Source organism: Sturnus vulgaris, chromosome 3 (assembly GCF_052056855.1).
Source record: "Sturnus vulgaris isolate bStuVul1 chromosome 3, bStuVul1.hap1, whole genome shotgun sequence".
In the NCBI taxonomy this organism is placed as follows: domain Eukaryota; kingdom Metazoa; phylum Chordata; class Aves; order Passeriformes; family Sturnidae; genus Sturnus; species Sturnus vulgaris.
Window position 1 is genome coordinate 43,681,030 of NC_142245.1, and position 18,695 is coordinate 43,699,724.

Here is an 18,695-nt window from a genome sequence, read left to right on the forward strand (position 1 = left end):
TCAAATCTCAGCTATTATTTCAAACAGCTGCAGAATAACAGTTGCCTGTATCTAATACCTTAAACTCCATTGTCAGTGATCTGCTAACTGAAGGGCTCAGTGATGCAAGACCACAATTTACAAAGCAACATAGAAGAAAACACAAATATAAGACAAATTTGTTACACTGGCTTCTGCAAAATCAGCATACTTGGTCCCAGCCTTCCTGGCTGCTCAAACCCTCTTAAGTCAAAGCAAATTGTTTGTCTGACTGTCCATCAACTAAATCCATAAAATGATATCTAATAAGAGAATCAGCAAAAAAAAAAAAAAAAAGGCTATTTTTAAGTAGCACCACTTCAAACACAATACATTTTACAGTGAGACCTTGTGTACAATGGAAGCAGCTTAACTAAGGATTTGGTGTGATAAGAGAAAGGAAAGATTGAAGATTAAATGCAATTCCTGAGGGAAGCTCTCACTATAAAAGCCAACAATAGGGAATTGTGCACAGAACAATATGGAAACAACCACAATTACTGTTTTTACCTGCACAAATACTTTTTAAAATTCTTTCTACTAGAAGATTTATAAATTGAAGATCTCTCTTCCAAAAAGGAACGTAAAGCAGAATGTTCCTTTAAAAGACTCGATGAAAACTGACAGATAAGGCAGCATAGTGGACTTTGCATCTTACTTCCTTAAAATTCAGCCTACCTTCTCGGCGATCATTTCGAAGAACCCGTACTTTTTCAATTTTTCCTAAGAGAGCCCCATCATCAGCTTTAAAAAAATCAAAAAGATAAGTTTTAAAATAAAAAAAAAATAGAAAAAAAAATCAAGTTATAAGAACCAGTTTGTCATCCAACACGGTATACCAGAAGAGAGGCCATCTTCAAAGAAAAACAAAAACTTCTAGGTGAAAATGTTTGTGGTCATAATTAGTTACTCTTCTCACAAGAAATAAAGAAAAATTACCAGGGTAAGAAATTACTACTGTCATCACGTCACTTAAAGCTAGCTTAGTTTTACAGTCTTGAAATAGTTTTATTTAACTATTTTCTCTATGTTTACTTTAATGAGTTTCTACATTTCATAGAGAGAAAAAACTTTAAATAAACTGTTTTCTTTGTCTATAAGAAAGCTCACTTTGTAGCCAACATTAAGACAAACCTCAGCTAAGCTAGAATTAGTAAAAGTATTAATGCAAATATAAACATTAGCTTCTTCTAAGAAATATTACTCTGAGGTCTAGTTCAATTGTTTAAACTTCTATCATGATACCCTAGTACTTACAAGACACTGACATTTAAGATTCAGTAAGATTTTTTCTGAGAGACTGATGGAGACAGGCATTCATTTAAAACAGCACTACAAAAATATTTGTTGCAAGCACCATGGGTTTTATCTGTACTTAAAATAACATACTATGAAAAGGCTCTTTTTAAAGATACACTCTTATTATTTCCTGTTAGTTGAAGGACAAGAATATTTATAGAGACTTCACATTTCCACAATGACAGATATGGAAGAGTTAAGACCTGGTTTTGGCCGAGTGTCTGCTAATGTGTCCTATTCTCAACTGAATCACCTATCAGCATCTAGAGGAAATCCTACCAGAATAAGTATAGTAAGGTGGGACCCCATAAAAGTACTTACGATCATTACTGTAGTCATCCACCAGTATGATTTCCTTAATAAGATGTGATGGACTTTTTTTAAGGACACTGAAACAGACCAAAACAAGAAAAAAAAAAAAACATTCCAGCAGTGTTAATTTTCCATAACAATGTCATAAAAGCAGTTACTTGGTTAAGCTGCAGTAGAACCTAGCCCAGGGTGTTACTTGCAACAACAGCTGTTGGCCTGTTCTTACAGAAAGCAGGGAAAGAGGCACATGTGTAATTTTGTGTTTTCCTTCCTCCCCGACTCCCTACCTCCCCTACCCCCACTATTCCAGCCTCCAGAAATGAGTGCATCAGACAACAGCCAACATGGAACTTTTCCAGATATCTTTGAGTAAAAGATCACCTGGGAATGCATCTAGCCTTGAAACAGCCAGGCTCCAAACATCATTTGGTAATTGGTCCCATGCTTTCATGCATTTTAGTTAAGGTGAGCATCACTATTTTGTGGATTTTTAACATCACTATTTCAGGCTGTAAGAACTGAAGACCTCAATGAAATCAAGACTTATGTTTTCCTCTGCAAATAGCTCAGAAGAACATAGTGGGTTATTACTTCCCTTTCATGTCATAAGCTGACAGAAATGAATGGCCTTAAAGAAGACTTAGGCTGTCTTATGCATACCTGACAACAGTTCGAAGCAAAGCAGATCTTGCCTCGTTATGAAAGGTGATCACCACACTGGTGGCTGGCAAGTCTATCCGCCATTGTTTCCGTTGACACCTGAAAGAAATACCTTGTCATCTCAACGTCATTTTTACATCCCAGGCTTGGCAGACAGCCTTCATTGCAAAGTATTTATCTAATGAACTCATAGACATGCTGCCTAAAAAGAATTAAATAGCTTGTTTTCAAGTGAGATCATAACCAATCACTCTTGACACTTTTGGTAGCTGTTTTAGTACACAAAAGGCTAAAAAGTCATTGGTAGATATGGGCAGGTTCGGAAAAGTCAACAGACCATCATCATTGCACTATGACAAAAGTCTTTTGTGCAGCTGAGTATGAAATCTGGGCCCTTCTTTTACATTAAAAGCATTCTTTACATCTAAGAAAATAAGCATATTTTCAATGAAAATGCACAGGTTCACAGGCTACCACATGTTTCTTTTTTAGAATGGCATGTGTCCACTTCTCCCTTTATTTTTAAAGCCCCTGTAATATCCTGGCCTTGCTCATAGCTAAAAGTAGTTTTCTATTCTAATGAGAACTTGTAAGGACCATAACATTCAGAATTTGAAAAACAGAGCTGGCTCTGACAATGCTGAGCCAACTGAACACAGAACCATATCATTCCAAACCATAAAGATAATGAAATATTCCATCTATGTCAACTCATTTTCATCACCTCTAGAAACTTGAAGTTAGTATAATAAGCAAAAAGAAGCAAATCCCAAAATGCTTCCTTCAAGACAACATACAATTATGCTATTTAATCCAATAAAATAAACCTTTAAAAGAAACTATGCTCAATGTATTAGAAACTAACAGTATTGAGTTAATGCCAAAAATCATTACAATGTGATAAGTCATGATACCAATTTCCATTTGTGCAGTGACACACAGTGATGTATTTCTTCCATATCCTTTAATTAAGGGTAGAGTTTTAACAAGCCTAGTTGTCTTCAGAAGGAATAAACCCAACTAGCATACACCTGTAGTTAATTCAGCAATTGATTTCAGCACTTATTTCAGCAATTCAAATTCTGTACTCGGTGTACTATTAATCAGACCAGTTTTTAAGAGAAGTTTGCCACCCACATTTCTAAAACTAGGTCTCTGCCTGCATAAATGTCCACTCCACACCTGATTAAACATCTACAACATGCACCATAAACAATGCAACCTCCAAATTCTTGGAATCACAGAGCAAGCAGCAATGCGCTTCTTGCCCTGGCCCATCCTACAAAAACCCAAAAACCTGTGGCATTTTTGATACCACGCAACCACAGTGTCACACCCATTAGTGCCTGCATGAAACAAAACATTATTATGCTGCAGTGACCTCACTTGGCTCTGAACAAAAACAGAGTCTATGCCAAGTCTACAACTGCTGTGTCAGATTAGCAGGGCCATCTCTGGCTTTATGGTGGGAGTACAAGATGGCTTTGTCGCTAGTGCCCAGCGTGGAATGAGTAAATCTCAAATGCCTATGTGTTCCTGAAAAATAAAGAGCAGCTCCTTTAGTGTGAGCTTCTGGCAATTCATCAAGACAGCTAAAAGACATGCAATTATTATACTCCAAAGTCTGCAGTGCCAAAGAAGATATTCTTTATCCTGCTAGCTTTCAAATTACCCACAGAGGACAAAGCTACTGTGCACACAGTTATCACATGAAGCATTTGCATTAGAATAATTAAAAAGTCACATTAAACTTATATTGATCTCTTTGCAGAAGACAGCACTTGAGCCAGATCACATGTTAGGGGGAATTACTCGAGGCAATGAAGCCTCTCAATTTTAAGAAAACTCAAGAGAAGAGCACTACTGTGCATTTCTGAGGGAGAAATAAGGCTTCTAGACTTCAAAAAAACTGGAGGAATGTTTCACCAAGTATTACTGTTTTCAGCTCTTCAAAAATCCCTGCTTTAACTGACTCAGTATCAGTCTTCCACCTATTCCACTGTGTCAACAGGGCCACAGTTAAAATTCAAACCAAAGAAACAATGTCATTATTTTTGTCATGAAGATTAAACTTTGTCCCCTCAAGCTGCAGCACTTCAACTGCACATGCAGAATACGAAAATATATTTAGTTAAGATAGAACTTGAACTGAAAACTTAAATCAAGATCTTCAATGTTTAGCATAGGTCAGTAAAATCAGTTAAAACATGAAAATTACATTCTTTCCCCTAGAGATTTGGACTGGTTCATTTAATTAACAATTTTTCCCAAGACCTCTGTGATTTGTTTGAAAGCACTTTTTGACAGAAATATACATTTTAACTAGTGCAAGGATAACATTGACTTCAACTGGTATTAAAGACACAGGAAAGTTTGTTTCTTCTCTACTTAAGAATAAAATTTGAGTGTGAGGTCAGAAGCTTCTAATAGGTGCCAAATGACAAAGAAAACACAGCTTAGTGCAGCTATTGTACTGGACACTAATTCCTAAATATCATGACTTGAATTAGAAGATGTGATCAGAAATCACTAGTCCAAAGCATACATGGGGAACATTGGTCCACAACTATCCTATCAGAACTGTGACACCAACTTGTTACTTTGTGCATCTCCAAAATCTACCATGAAACGAAAGGAAACCCAGAGGCTTCTTAGAGTTGTTGAAAGTGGTAGTTGTGAGCATCAGCTACAGTGAGAATCCATGTTCCTGCTCAGAGTTCTCTCCACTTCCCTCCTTATATCTTTATATCTGCCTGTTTCTCCCTTCTTCCTTTTGCTTAAAACAAAGGCAAGCAACTAAAACGAGTGAACCAAAAGTGTCTTCTTTGAAAGAAGAAGCTTGCAAGCTTTCACAAAAGCCACGAGGAAATCTTTTGTCTTCCTGCCAGTAAAAGTTTGCATGATGTAAAAAAAGATTTAGTATAGTAATAAGAGATACAGTTACACTCGCATCTACATATCTAATGCAGAATCCTGATAAACTGCTTCTAAACAGTCTAGAGAATTTCAGCAATTAAAAAAAATTGCTATATAATTTTTTTAAGTCAAAAGCCTCTTAGACACATCAGTAAAATTAATGACAAGTTACTTAAGAAGAAACAAAGTATTTCCTCAACCAGGCTTCCTTCCTTAAAGAGGATTGCAACAGCTCTACATGAGATGTTAATCTCAACACAGTTGCCTTCAATTTTATTAGAAACTAACGTGCTTCAGGTATTCTTCTTCCTATGGCTATTGCTCTTGTTATTTCCATTGCAGTTCCCAAACAACTATTTCACACAGCTTTTTCAGCTTTTGCAGTCAAAGTTCTTCCCAAAATAGAAGGAAAATTAAATGCAACATGGCAGGGAACTCATTAGGGACAGCTTGTAAGAATGATTGCTTCAGTTTGTTTTTCTGTTTGGTCGGTTGTTTTTCTTTAAAGATGACTATTCACAGATCGATGGGCACTTAAATCTGCTCCATGGCAAAGCCTAAGTAATAATCCCAGCTCAGACATAGCTTTTCCCCAGCAACATCTCTCTCTGGGTTCTCTTCCAGTTCTGTTTAGTGGAAACACTTAAGAAAGTCACCATATAATCACAAGACTAACAGTTAAGAGAAACATGGCCATTGTAATATAATTAATCTCTGGACGTCTCTCTTATTTAAGTTATTCTCAAGGGACAGCCTTTGTCTATTAGACACATGCCTTCCCTCCTTCCCCAAGGTTATTAGGTATCTAAAATATTCTAAGTTCAGCATATCGGAATCACAGAAACATCTAAAAGTTGGTAGTTGAGTTTGATATCATGGAAAAGAATACCTGATCTAAAAAGTTAGAATACATTCCTTGTGAGGAAAAAAGTATATGCTATGAAGAGAACTCAAAAGTAATTTTCAACTCCTCAGTACAACATCACGGGCATCATGCTTTTCTTGGCAACAAGTGAAACACCAGATTCTTCCTACTTTGACATTCAATTAACAACAAATTACTTGCTTTACTCCATCCACAAATACTTTGGGTAAAGAAACCTAAACCCACGCTATTATAGAAGGGATTTCAAAGATGACTGAGCTTCTATACAAGTTTTCTTCACTAGGCCATTTCTGATTAAAGAGCTTTATGGGAGAAAAACAGGAACTTGTCTCTCTCGTCTACTGGTGGTTTTTTTTAGCTTCTTCTACTTATGAATCTGTGAATGTACATTCATACATACAGGTAACTACAGAATCAGTTAGGCAAATTAGCTACATATGGTTAGCTAACTTTATATTTCAAGAGCAGCTTGCCTAGTCGTTTAAACCAAACCTGGTTTTATGGTCCTAACAAGCAACTTTTTTTTAAGCAAGACTCATGCAAGTTATTAATTTTTTTTTTAAATGATGGTCTTGTCTAACCAGCAGTAAATAATATCTAGCCTTACTGTGAAGGGTACTGTTTCCTGAAACTGTACCTAAAGCAGCCTGAAGTATAATTCCATCCTATGTTTACCAGGGTGTGAATAAATTGATTGCTTTAGGTTTAGAGTTGACAATCACATGTAAACAGAATCACAGAGTGACTGAAATCCAAAATGGCCCTGGAGATCTCTGAGCCCAAATTCCCTCAAACCAGTGCCTGCTACAGCAGGCTCTGCATTGAGCTTTGAACATCCCTAAGCCTGGAGACTTCACACCCTCTCTGGGCAACCTGCTCCACTATTACATCATCCTCACTATGAAAGAGACTTACAAATGTAGAAACCAAGAAATAAACACCAGATAAACAGGACCAAAGAGAGACTGAAATGCAGCACCAGTTTGGATATATAATACACACTGACAGAAGTCATGGGAACAGAAAAACTTGAATAAGATTTATTGTTCTTTAATCCACTGTTGAAGGCTGGGGAGTTGACTGTTACTGTCCTTTCTAAAGCTGGAGAAGTCCTACGTCAGAAAAGCAGCTCAAAAACAATAAATATAGAAAGGCCAATATAGCTCAGTTTGGCACTTACTGATCATGCCTAGTGTCAGGAATGCTTCTGTCCATGCGCAGTTTGTCACTTTCCACCTGATTGAACTTGTTCCGTGCGTACGGATCCTGACCGGATCGCACCACGGTAGCACCAACATAGGCGTCCTGATCAAAGTCTTGCCACCGAACTTTTCCTACAATAGAGAAACAGGAAATTATCCAGTTATTACTCGTGATTTAAGGCACAAATTCAGTAATCCAAACAACTGATGAAATATTTAATTAAGTAATTAAACTTCAACAGTACTGTTAACAGTGTAACATCAAAATTCACTTTTGCATATTAAATTTGTCTAGACTATCCTGCAAATTAGTATCAAATTTTTAAAACAATGCAAAGAATCTGCAGAAATATGAATACCAAGCTTCACTGCCATAAGGATTCAGGAGTCTGCCTACATTAACTGAAAATAAAGAAAATAGTGATTTAAGGGTGTATAGCTCTGTCTGTGACATGTTTGATTCCAGACTCTGATACTACTTTGCTGTAACAATTCTCCTGTCTGTTACATCAGGCCATAAAAGACCACTAACCAACATATGAAATGAAAAAAGCCATGACCTGCTCTACTTTACACTTAATCTTACTTCTAGTTTCAACCCTTCCAGCTCCTGATATCTCTCCCTTTCAACCTGTGACACTTCCCACTCCCTTTAATACTCAAACAGGCTACTTAATGTCACTGGGAAAGTATAACGTTTGGTCCAGAATACATAAACATTCGAAAAAGGGGAAATAAGAACAGCTGGAAGGTGCAAAATCAGCTAATCAAACACCAGAAAAAATTTGTAGACAGGTCTGTTAAGCAGAACAAATACTTGAAAAGCTCTGCCAGAAACTAAGTAAAATAAGCCTGGCTCTTAAACTTTTGGGGATTTATTTCTCAATATATACACAAAGTAAAGGCTTTGCCAAACAGGTATACATAGATAACCAGTCTTATTTCCCTTCTCCAAACAGTAGCTAAGATAAGGTAGGCCAAAGGATACAGAAAAAAGGCATCAATAGCAAAGAGCTTATACTGTACCTGGAGAGCCTATGACTGGAAAAGAAAAATCATACCTCACACATTCCTGGGGATGGAAGCTCCCAGCTGCCTAAAAGAAAGCTTGCCTTGGTTAGTTCTTTCTGCAAGAACTCATAGTATTTCAAATGTTTGGCCAAGACATATTTTTAAGCAAAAAATGAGGATTAATAGGAGAAGCAAAACCTGTGATGCTATCTGATTAGTAGTTGTCCTTGTCACAGGATAAACTTTTTCAATTGTGTAAAATATTCAAATTCAATTTTCCTTTTTCTGTATGCTTTAGTATGTCAATTGCAGCAATATATGAAATCTCATTGATGTGAAACAGTTAAGCAGCAAAAGAAGTTTATGGAAGCATTCACATGAAATGAAGACTCCTTAACACTTAATTTTCCTAACTCATCCTCAAGACATGAGGATTTCACTCAAACAAAATAATCATGTTGCTCTGTTATTTTCCAGCATGTGACAAATACTGAGCAAGCATGAGAAAAAAAATCAAGTACACCCGCAGCACATTTAGGAAAATCTGCCAAATCAAAAGCTAGGAAAAAAGTATGAACCTTGGCTGAATCTTCAGTCAAAATAACAGTACCAAGGTGACTTGTCTGTTGCCTGCCAGCATCATCCACCAAGAGAAATGGACTACTTTTGTACCAGAGGCTTTTACAGCATCTCAAACCTACTGAAGGACAATACAAACATATGAGCAAAGAACCACACTCCCTATTGTTTTAAACTCAAAGGAGCAGTGAAGATTTAAGCAGGTAAGATTTAAGGATGCTGAAGCTATAAGAACAGAAAAGTACATGTTGCTAAAATAATCCTAGCACTTTCAAACTACAAAGAATTATTAGAATCAGAACAACTGCAGTGCTTTCAGTGATAAATGTTTTATGGCTATGGATCTTGCATAACAAATCTTACTGCAATACCTGGAGGTAATGTCTCCACACTTTGTGCCTTGTCCTCCCCATCACTGCCACGCACTTCTTTCCTTTTGGGGTCAATATCATTTGGGTCCTCCTGAAAAAAAGTATATAATCTTTAAAATACTCTTAATTTAGTTTTGTGTCTTCAAAGCCAACTAGGTTTTTCAAGTTTGAAACTTAAGAGTGGTCAAGAAAAACAAGGATTTTAAGAGACACAATGATTATTTTCTCCACTACTTGAAAAACAGAACAAAAATTGAGTCAGACTTTTGCAGTTAATTTATGCAAAAATTCTTCTTTGGAAAAAAAAAAAGACAATTTCTTAGGAAAGACGGAATTCTTTTTTTAATCAGTAATGTTCCAAGGCGCTACAAGGGCAAAAAGGTTAAGCAGGACCTGAAGAAAGCACTGCTCTAACAAGGAACAGCCTAAATAGAAAGTTACTTGAAAAGAGAAATCATGTTATCTAGCAACTATATCCAGAATGGCAGCCTTATTATTAGGAAAAATAGTTCCAAAATATTTTCATGTGTTAATTTCATTGGAGTTTATTCTGAGCTTCACAGTCAACTCTGCTGGATTTGTGATTGCAGAAATACTGATGATTTAGATGGGTGGAGGGGCAAATAGTTTCACCAACGCCCTCCTCCAATTTCCAGCATTTATTCTGAACCTGTAAATCTCATTTTCATTTCAACAGGGAAAGAAAAAACCCCAACCACCACTTTTGCATTCTTATTACCACAAAAATACAAAATATGAAGCTGGAATTACCCAATTATGCATTTGAAGTGGAGAAGAGGCTAACTTTAAAACAAAAAAACCTACCAACTGCATGGACTGTATGCCAATTTGCATACTACACTCAGCCAACTGATTTAAGTGCCATCAGCTTCTGTTCTTCTTGCACACTTGCTGAATGAAATTCCATTTACTTTTCTAAATCTGTGCCAGAGCCCCATCTATGAAACCATTTATACTGGCACTATCCTGCTAAAGACAAGACCTTTACTACAACATGCAAGAATATACAACATTAGGCCTATACTAACCCCTGAGTGCACTGAAGCCAAGCAGTGCAGAACAATTCTCATCTCTTAGACGAATCTGCCAGAGTCTCCAGAGCAGGCTGATAGTGAATGAAGCGCATACTGGAAAATGTCTCTGCTGTCCCAGCTCCTAAGCCACATCTGGGAATTCTTTGATGGAATAGTAAGTAGTTGGAACAGGCCAAAATTATGCTGGGGAACATTTCAACCGCAAATGATACCATTTCAGCTTGTCCCCAGGCATCTCAGAACTTTCCAATGTAAATTCAGCTTAAGTGTCTAAGTACTAAGTTGGCACTAATATTTAGAAATATGTTGAAAAAAGGCAACAGATTTCTAAAATACTGAAATTAAAAACTAAATACAGATTTTTTTTTTTCCCCCTGAGAAATACAGCTAAATCAGTTAAACATTGAGTACTACTAATGCATGCTTTTCATAGCATCACGCATCAAGGATCCCAGAAATAAGGGATTTTAACAGGTTCCTGTACTACATATCACCATGTTGGTATATGCTTTGGGCTAATGGGCCTTGTGAAGGTCAATTGATACCTCTGCTTAAAGAAAGATTTAGGACAACAACAATAAATAACAAAGAAAACCCACACCAACACAAAAACACACTCCCAAAACGACACAACACATTTCAAGAAAATGTTTATGACTCACACTGATTAGGGAAATTATATGTCACTGTGCACTGAGTCCCACCAGCACAGTGAAACAGATGCTTTCTGTATTTTGAGAAAGTTGTATTTCACTCATCATTTGGCTTTGTGCACCATTTTAAAGACACTACAGAAACACTGAAGTCCAAGTATCAGCAAAGCTGTATCAATTAGCTGCAAAATTCAACTAAGCACTTTACCATTCCAGATGATATAATGAGTCTAAAAAACCTGTAAGCTGAAAAATAAATGCAAAACATCTGCTAAACAATCAAAATAATAATGCAATGATTTCTCATATAATTAAACAAAAACTATTGAGTGCTTCCTCATTGTCGCCCTCCCTTTAAGTCTTTGGGGTAAAACTGACTTCCCATTAATCCTTCTAGCTGAGGTGCATGTGCCTTTGAGAATAATCATTTATCAAGTTTTTCCACTTTGGATTTTGTTGCTGTTGTGTTTTGTTTTTTATAAAACAAACAAACTACCAGAGGCAAAGTTAGATTCAGAAATCTTATAGTTAAATGCTATTTTAAATTCTTATAAATTTGACTCTTTCAGGAAACTACTTGGTAGAGCCTTCAGATATTTTGAGGTGAGCCAAGCTGCCAGGATGGAAGTTGCCACTGCATATTGCTTGATGTTCAGCTTGCTTCCTAGGACTCCTTATAAAATAGTATTGTGATGGGAGAATGTGGGGCATTAAGGGATATTAACCTTGAACTTTGTGCCCTAAATTAGGACTTTGCCGCTCTAAAATCAGCAACTTAGTTAAAACTGATACTCTGTTGTAAGCACTAACTTTCACCCAATCAAGGATTTGGAAGGTACCTGTGAGAAACTCCTACTTTTTAGGTGCAAACAATGTTATATCCTTTAGCAAAAACTTGAGAGCACAAAAAGAGATAAAAGCAGTTATCGAAACGATAGGCATAAACACAATCAGGTTCTTTATATCTTTGATTGCAAATTGCTTCAGCATGGTAATCTGGTGCTATATAGGAATCAGTCATATGGCTGAATGGCATTACCATATTGGCATCACCACAGACAGTTGCTTTTTCAGCTTGCCTCGAGTGAAACAAAATCCCAACTTGCAATGTGATCTTAAAAAGCCACTTGCTTTTGAGGAGTAATCTTCTTGGTAGAAGACAATAATGCTGGCACTGACAAAACTCATTCATATAGAAAGCTAAGCTTAAGGGAAGACTGAAAGCAACTTAAACTGCTTAAGAGGAGGCACAGCTCTTTAATCATGAGAACACAAGAGGGAGATTTAACGAATAGAAATTAAAAAGAAAAGGCTACTGTATTTTTCTATATTCGAATACTATCAATACTTTAAAATAATATTTTCCTGACTTTTTAAAAAAAAACCTAGCAATTTCAGGCTAAAACTTAGCATGTAAATGCACATGGACAACCATTTTGAAGTTATTGAAAAATAAAAAGGTAGTTGTCAACTAGCAGAGACATTAACCACATATTAGATGTGCACAGAACACCAGTAGACTAAAACCTTGGTAGTCATTATTCATGCAGTTATTTTCTTCGGCCCGGACACGTATCAACAAGAAAATAAGTGGACACCAGCTAAAATGCAAATGTTGCATGTCACTGCCTCCCACTAATTTCTAATTCAATACTAGAAGAAATGCAAAGAAACAAAACTACAGCCTTTCAAGTCCATTCAGTGGGAAATCTTACAGTGATATCACAGTAATATTTTAACATAACAAATAAATGTACATTAAACGTAATTTTTAAATTAATTCAATTCTCTAAATACCTTTGCTATTCCCAAAGCTCTGAAACTAAGGGAAGTACTTTTACTTAGTATTTCATTAAAACATTCCTTGTAGCAATAACCTTGCACAATTCGTTATGGTAAATTGGCTGAACTGAAGGTGGGGTGGATGTTTTTTTAGGCTGATTAATCACTGAGTAGCAGTAACTTTTTCTTTCAGGATACTCTAAGCTCTCCATGCCTCAGAAAGCCCACATATACTGACAAACATTGCTATTACAGCTCATTTTTCATGCTCAACTCACTCACTCCATTAAGACTAGCTGGAAGACTGAATTTTAGATATGTTGAAGATGCAATATCAAGCTCCACGTTTGAGAACTAGACTCAAAAAATTGTTTCAGGAAATGATAAGTTACACATTTGCAGCTGCTCTGCCACAGGGAAAGGAAATTCAAAGGTAGTTCAAATTCAAAGCAGGATTCAAACTTCTTTTGATAGTATTTCTACCCATATACAACAAGACATGATCGTATTCCATGAGAAATTTAAGAGCACTCCATTTGAGTTTAGAAAGCTGTAATTATACACAGATGTACATGAGTGGATAATTTCATTACCATTATTTAAATCTTTCAGGCCATTTCCCTTTAGTTTTGGTATATTTGTATGCATTGAATATTATATTCCTTATAAGCATTGCAAAGAATTTTTCATCAATTATGATTTCATTTGGCATCAAAACCATTTTTAAACGTTCTAAGTCCCTAGGTATTGTTTCCATATTAAAAAAAACACACTTAAAACTACTACTACTGTTTTTCTTATTTTTGTCTCATAATACTTTCTTTTTCCCTTTTAATTATAATTTCAAGTATCACGGATTTGACATTTAACTGCTATGAACTAGATCTCATTATAGCAGAGATTTCAACCCCACAGTGGCTTCCTATCAAGAGAACAACAACATGAAACATCCGTAGATACATTAAGACATCACACAGACCTTACAAGCAGCAACTCAACACAGATCTCTGAAAAGCTCTTGAGGTTGGAAATATCTCAAGTGGGAGCTGACTGTTCTCCCAATACCAGTCATTCCTCTCACAGGCAACATGATGCTGAACAGCATGCAACATTTGGGTACAAGAGATGGCTGGGAATTATGTGCTACCTGGAAAGGGAGACACTCAGAAAATAATTGAGAAATGTATCTTTGTTGGACAAAATACATATTAAGCCTTAATATCTGTTTCAGAACTTGGTTTTATGTGAGAGCTACTGCAGACAGGTTTTCTTCTACTGGTGATTTTCTAAGAGGAAGGTGAATGCTGGCAGCACCTTCAAAGAGCATCATTTGATCCAGCTGGCCTAATACAAGGCTGTGCTGCATCCAGCAGTACAAATCAGTCAGACCAACTAATGGTTTTGGAAGGGGCACTCTCACTGCAAAACGACTCCTCTCAGGATTTTATACAGCTCTGTTCTGACCATATACTTGGGACCAGACACACAAAATCACTTCCATGTTGTGTGGAGCAGCACTTGGCATTACAACAGTGTAATGCCTGCTGAAGTTTACATCCCTAAACTAAGCATAAAAGCTCCTCCTAAGAAAAGAACTCAAAGCCAAGGAGAATCAGACTGCTAAGACACTGACAAAGCCAAAGCTCGAGCTTCTTTGCTACTGCTTGGTATCTCCCTCTGTGTTCAATACGTGCCCCTTCCCCCCAGCCAAATTCAGTTGACAATCTTTTAATTACCCATCACATTAGCTAAGCAAGCTCTGAAGCACCAGTTGCTTCCAACATCAGGACCTTGAGCAGAGTTCAGTGTCCAGCTCAGCTTGCTTTCTGACCCTGCACTCACTCATTGCCTCTCAAGGAGTCTCCAGAAACACAACTCCAGTCTCTGTTGCTGCAGTAAGTAAATGAATCCAGATTTCCTGCGTGCCAGGCAAGCACTCTAGCAATTTAATGTAATTACATTGTGGGGCACCCACTTCTTCCCTTCTTAGCAAAAGGGTTTTACATAAAACAGAGATAAAGTATCCTCTGAAAATGCCTGGAATGCTGCTTCTTACGGAAAAGACAAGCATAAAATATCCCATAAACAAATGCTAACTTCCTCTGACTGCTAACTTGCTTGGCATACAAAAGCAGACATTTCCAAGCACACCAAGAAGTGAAGCATAAATGAATAGAAAAAATACTGAAACTATGTATTGGCAATATTTGATTATCACTGTTAGTGTCCAAAATTATTACAGCAAAGATGATTTAATTTTCATTCTTACTGCTTTACTCAGTGTAAATAAATTGCTGTCAAAAGCACATTCCTTTCATATATTTGAGTACTCAGAACAAAAATAGAAGCTTCCAGCAGGAGAAACACACAGCCCTCACAAGAGGACAACTTTATGTTCTCAAAAAAAAAAAAAAAAAAAAAAACAGACCAGGGAAAAGCTTCAAGATTATACCTTGATGGCTCCTTATATAGGAAATGCGTTTAGATGTACTCTCAGTGCATACAGTCAAAGCATTTTGAAAATGGCAATTGCTATATGCTGTACTCTCTAGACAAAATTAAATGCCTTAGTGTCCTACCATCTCTGCAAATGTTACCCTTACTTAGTGCACGTATTTTGTAGCTTACAGGCACTGCCTAAAGTACTAAAACAACTATAAAACATGACATTTTCTAAACCTAGAATGGATTAAACAAAAATAATGCTTTACCTGAAGTTTCTGGAAAACAAGTACACATATTCTCTGAGGAAGGTCTGATCCAACTTTGTAGTTAAAGACTTATTTGTACAGCAATTGGGAGCAACTGGAAGTTCTGGTTCAACTTAAGTTCTGGGCACAACAGACCTACTCAACTGACAAAAGGCAAGGAGCAACAGAAAACCCCAGGTAGGGCAGGTCAGGCTATTCAAGAAATACGTATAGATAAGCTATTAAATACGAAGATTTGCACACAAGTATATTTCAGATTATCTTCAAATTTTCATTAGTTCCCTAAAAATAATAGCATGACTTTTCTCCCAGATACCCACATTGGTATAACATACACTGGATCAACTGATTAACCCATAGATGCTATACACTTTCACTGTATTTCAGCATTTTACAAAAAAAATAATTTTTTCTTTAGGTACCTGTCAATAAATTTAAATAAAAAACCAAACTTATCTGCACTACCTGTCGCAAATTATGAAAATAAAACATCACAAAACATTTGCAGTGATTATTTAAATTAAGGATAACATCAAAGGGTATTATCACCCAATTTTAATTTCCAAAAGGAAAGATTGGTGACGAAAGACATTTCTTTGAAAAGTTAATTCATGGGCTTTTTTAAAATCATGTTGAAAACAGCCTTCTATTCCAAAAGTATTTGTCAGTGTAGATACAGTTACATGATTTACACACCAAGTGCACTCTCAGCAACAATAGCATTTAAGTTGCTCTTTTAGTTGTGCTAGATTGGGGAAAAAAATCCAAGAATATATTAATCATAAATCATCATCAATTAAAAGGAGTTAATTGATCTGATCTCTTAGGGATATGCAAGCAAAAAAAAAAAAAAGCCCCAAAACTTCAACAGAAAAAAATAAGGGTTTAGAACCAAAATTTTACTATTGGCAACTTGTTAAAAATATCTTACTGGTATATTCACCTCCAAGGAATATTTTGTCATCATGTCTGATGTGAGTTCAAAAGTGTTTTGAAGTACCTACTTAAGGCAGCAGCAATAATTTTAGCATTCCTATCCCCTATAAATTCTAATTTGTGCAAGTAATATTTCTCTTTTTTGTTTGGTTTTGTTGTTGCTGTTTTTGGGGGGTTTGGGGGTTTTTGTTTTAATTGATCAGTTTCTGGAATGGGAAAAGGAAGAAAGTGGCAACAGCTTCCAAACAGGACATGCTTGATACACAAACAGTATCTGCCCACTGTGTTTCTTTCAAAGTCCATAGCTCTTGTTTGAGAATTACTGGGCACATTCATTTTCTCACTCGAGAACTTTCCAAGATATGAAACCTGAACATTCAAGTAGCTTAATACAAGTACACAGGCCCCAATTCAGATCCAAGGGATACAGAAGCCATGTCATTCAAAATATTAATGAGATTAGAGTAAACTCCTATTTAACAATCCCAGCTGAATCTACTTAGTGCAGAGGAGAGATCCCATGGAACAATTAGTCCAGCAAGGGGAAGAAAGCAGAAGGACATCATCCAAAACTGCTGCAGTGCTGTGCAAAGGGAATGTGGAGCTGGTGCTGCTTACACTGACAAGGCAGCTGCTGCTGACAGGGGCTGTTCACACCTCACCACATCTCCATCCCAAACTGCTGGACTGTCCCCACTGCTCCCCTACAGACACCGGTGTGGCACATCAGGTGATCCAACTCATTTGGCTGACTTGACAGTGATCTGGGAAGCGGTATGGATGTATCATTTCACTGGGGGGGATTTTTTAAACCACAAGACCAACTCCTAAATTATCCGAGGTACTGGATGCAAGGGAAGCATTGCCAGCTAGGGTAGCAGGGAAAAAAGTGCTGAAAGGGGTGTTCCCATTATAAGTAAAGGATTACAAGTTTAGTTACAACATTAAATAACCCATCACTCAAAACCACTAAAAATTTTCCTTCTTGAAAGAAGGCAATTACTCAGCAAATGCTCAGGCATGATTTAATGCCACCTCTTGTTAATTCTACAATATCAGAAGTGTCTGATGAATTAGTCTGTATTTCAAAGTCCTACCCCTAATCCTCTTAGAATTCAAACTCATCACTACTTGCTCTTAGCTCTCTAAAGAATGACTCTCTAAAGAAAAAAGGAAAAGAAAAGGAAAAAAAGCTTTTGCCCAAGAACAAAGGAAAAAGCACAGAATGCAAAATTTTGTTTAAATATTTACTTATATGAGAAAGTGTCATATTTTCTGGAAGTCCAGGGAACTGAAGTTAACTAATTGAAGTAAAAGTGAAGTACTGAATAAATAAGCAGAACTCAACATCAATACATCCAAAAACTTAAGTATACTAAAGTATTCCAATAACACAGGCATTTGCAAGTCTCCACCTACATATATCTGAATGAAACTATAAGAAAATCACTCACTAGCAATACAAGAACCAGATGCAGCAGAAATGAAGAATGGAAGAAAAAAAATCCCCATAAATTTTACATGCATCTTGAAGCACAGAGAGAAGAAACAGAAAGCAGTTGGAACTAAACCCTTTTTGCTTAATTTAATTTTACAAATATTTAAACCTGCAAAAGTAAATGAGAGCAAAAGGATATCAGAAATGCAACTATATCTAAAACCAAAACTGCTGTGGCAGTCATATCTGCAGTTTGTTAGCAAAGGGGAAAGGTGACTATTATACCAAAACAACATAGAAATTGTTAAACCAAGAAAACTATATCACATTAAGGAAAAGAAAAAAACCAAGATGCAGATAACAAGTTGAATGTTTTGCTGGATGAGATCTGTAGGGCTACAATGCAATAAAGCAACACAACATCACACCACATTTTCTCAGCTGTAATGGAAGGTTACCACAGACATAAGGAAAGTAAACTGAGACAAAAGAATTTAAGTCACTGTGTATTGGAACTTTTCTGTAGAATGCAAGAGCATTGTGTTGGTCTCTAAGAAAACAATAGGGGAAAAAGCAAGAATGATTTAAAAATCTTGACTTTTTTTAATGGAAAAAGGTTAATTTTCAGATTCAGAAATCAAGGCAGTGAAAAACAAGGAAACCATTTCCTTATGCCTCTTTCAAGGAGGTCATCTTTGAACACAAAGAGATGGAATAAATCCCAGGAGTCTGAAAAATTACTTTGTAACTCCTCTAATTAAATAACCTTCAGAGAAAGCTTGTGCTTGACAGATGACTTCTGCCTTCAATAACTCTCTGCATATTTTCCCTCTATCCCAACACTAGGATTTATGATCAGATCTCTG

At 36.5% G+C, this 18,695-nt stretch overlaps 1 protein-coding gene across 2 annotated transcripts in view; it reads right to left on the bottom strand.

Moving 5' to 3' along the window:
* Positions 1-18,695, bottom strand: part of GALNT2 (polypeptide N-acetylgalactosaminyltransferase 2) — an 87,223-nt gene that overhangs the window by 30,970 nt on the left and 37,558 nt on the right. The window contains exons 1-6 of one of the 2 annotated variants that reach the window (XM_088161495.1): positions 10,304-10,360; positions 9,255-9,345; positions 7,272-7,425; positions 2,290-2,388; positions 1,639-1,706; positions 697-762 (exon numbers count right to left, since the gene is read on the bottom strand). In XM_088161495.1, the coding sequence (XP_088017621.1) occupies positions 697-762; positions 1,639-1,706; positions 2,290-2,388; positions 7,272-7,425; positions 9,255-9,345; positions 10,304-10,345 (520 nt within the window). In that variant the 5' untranslated portion in view covers positions 10,346-10,360. Of the gene's footprint in view, positions 1-696; positions 763-1,638; positions 1,707-2,289; positions 2,389-7,271; positions 7,426-9,254; positions 9,346-10,303; positions 10,361-18,695 lie in introns of those variants that run through there. The other variant, XM_014874413.2, reaches the window with a different exon arrangement.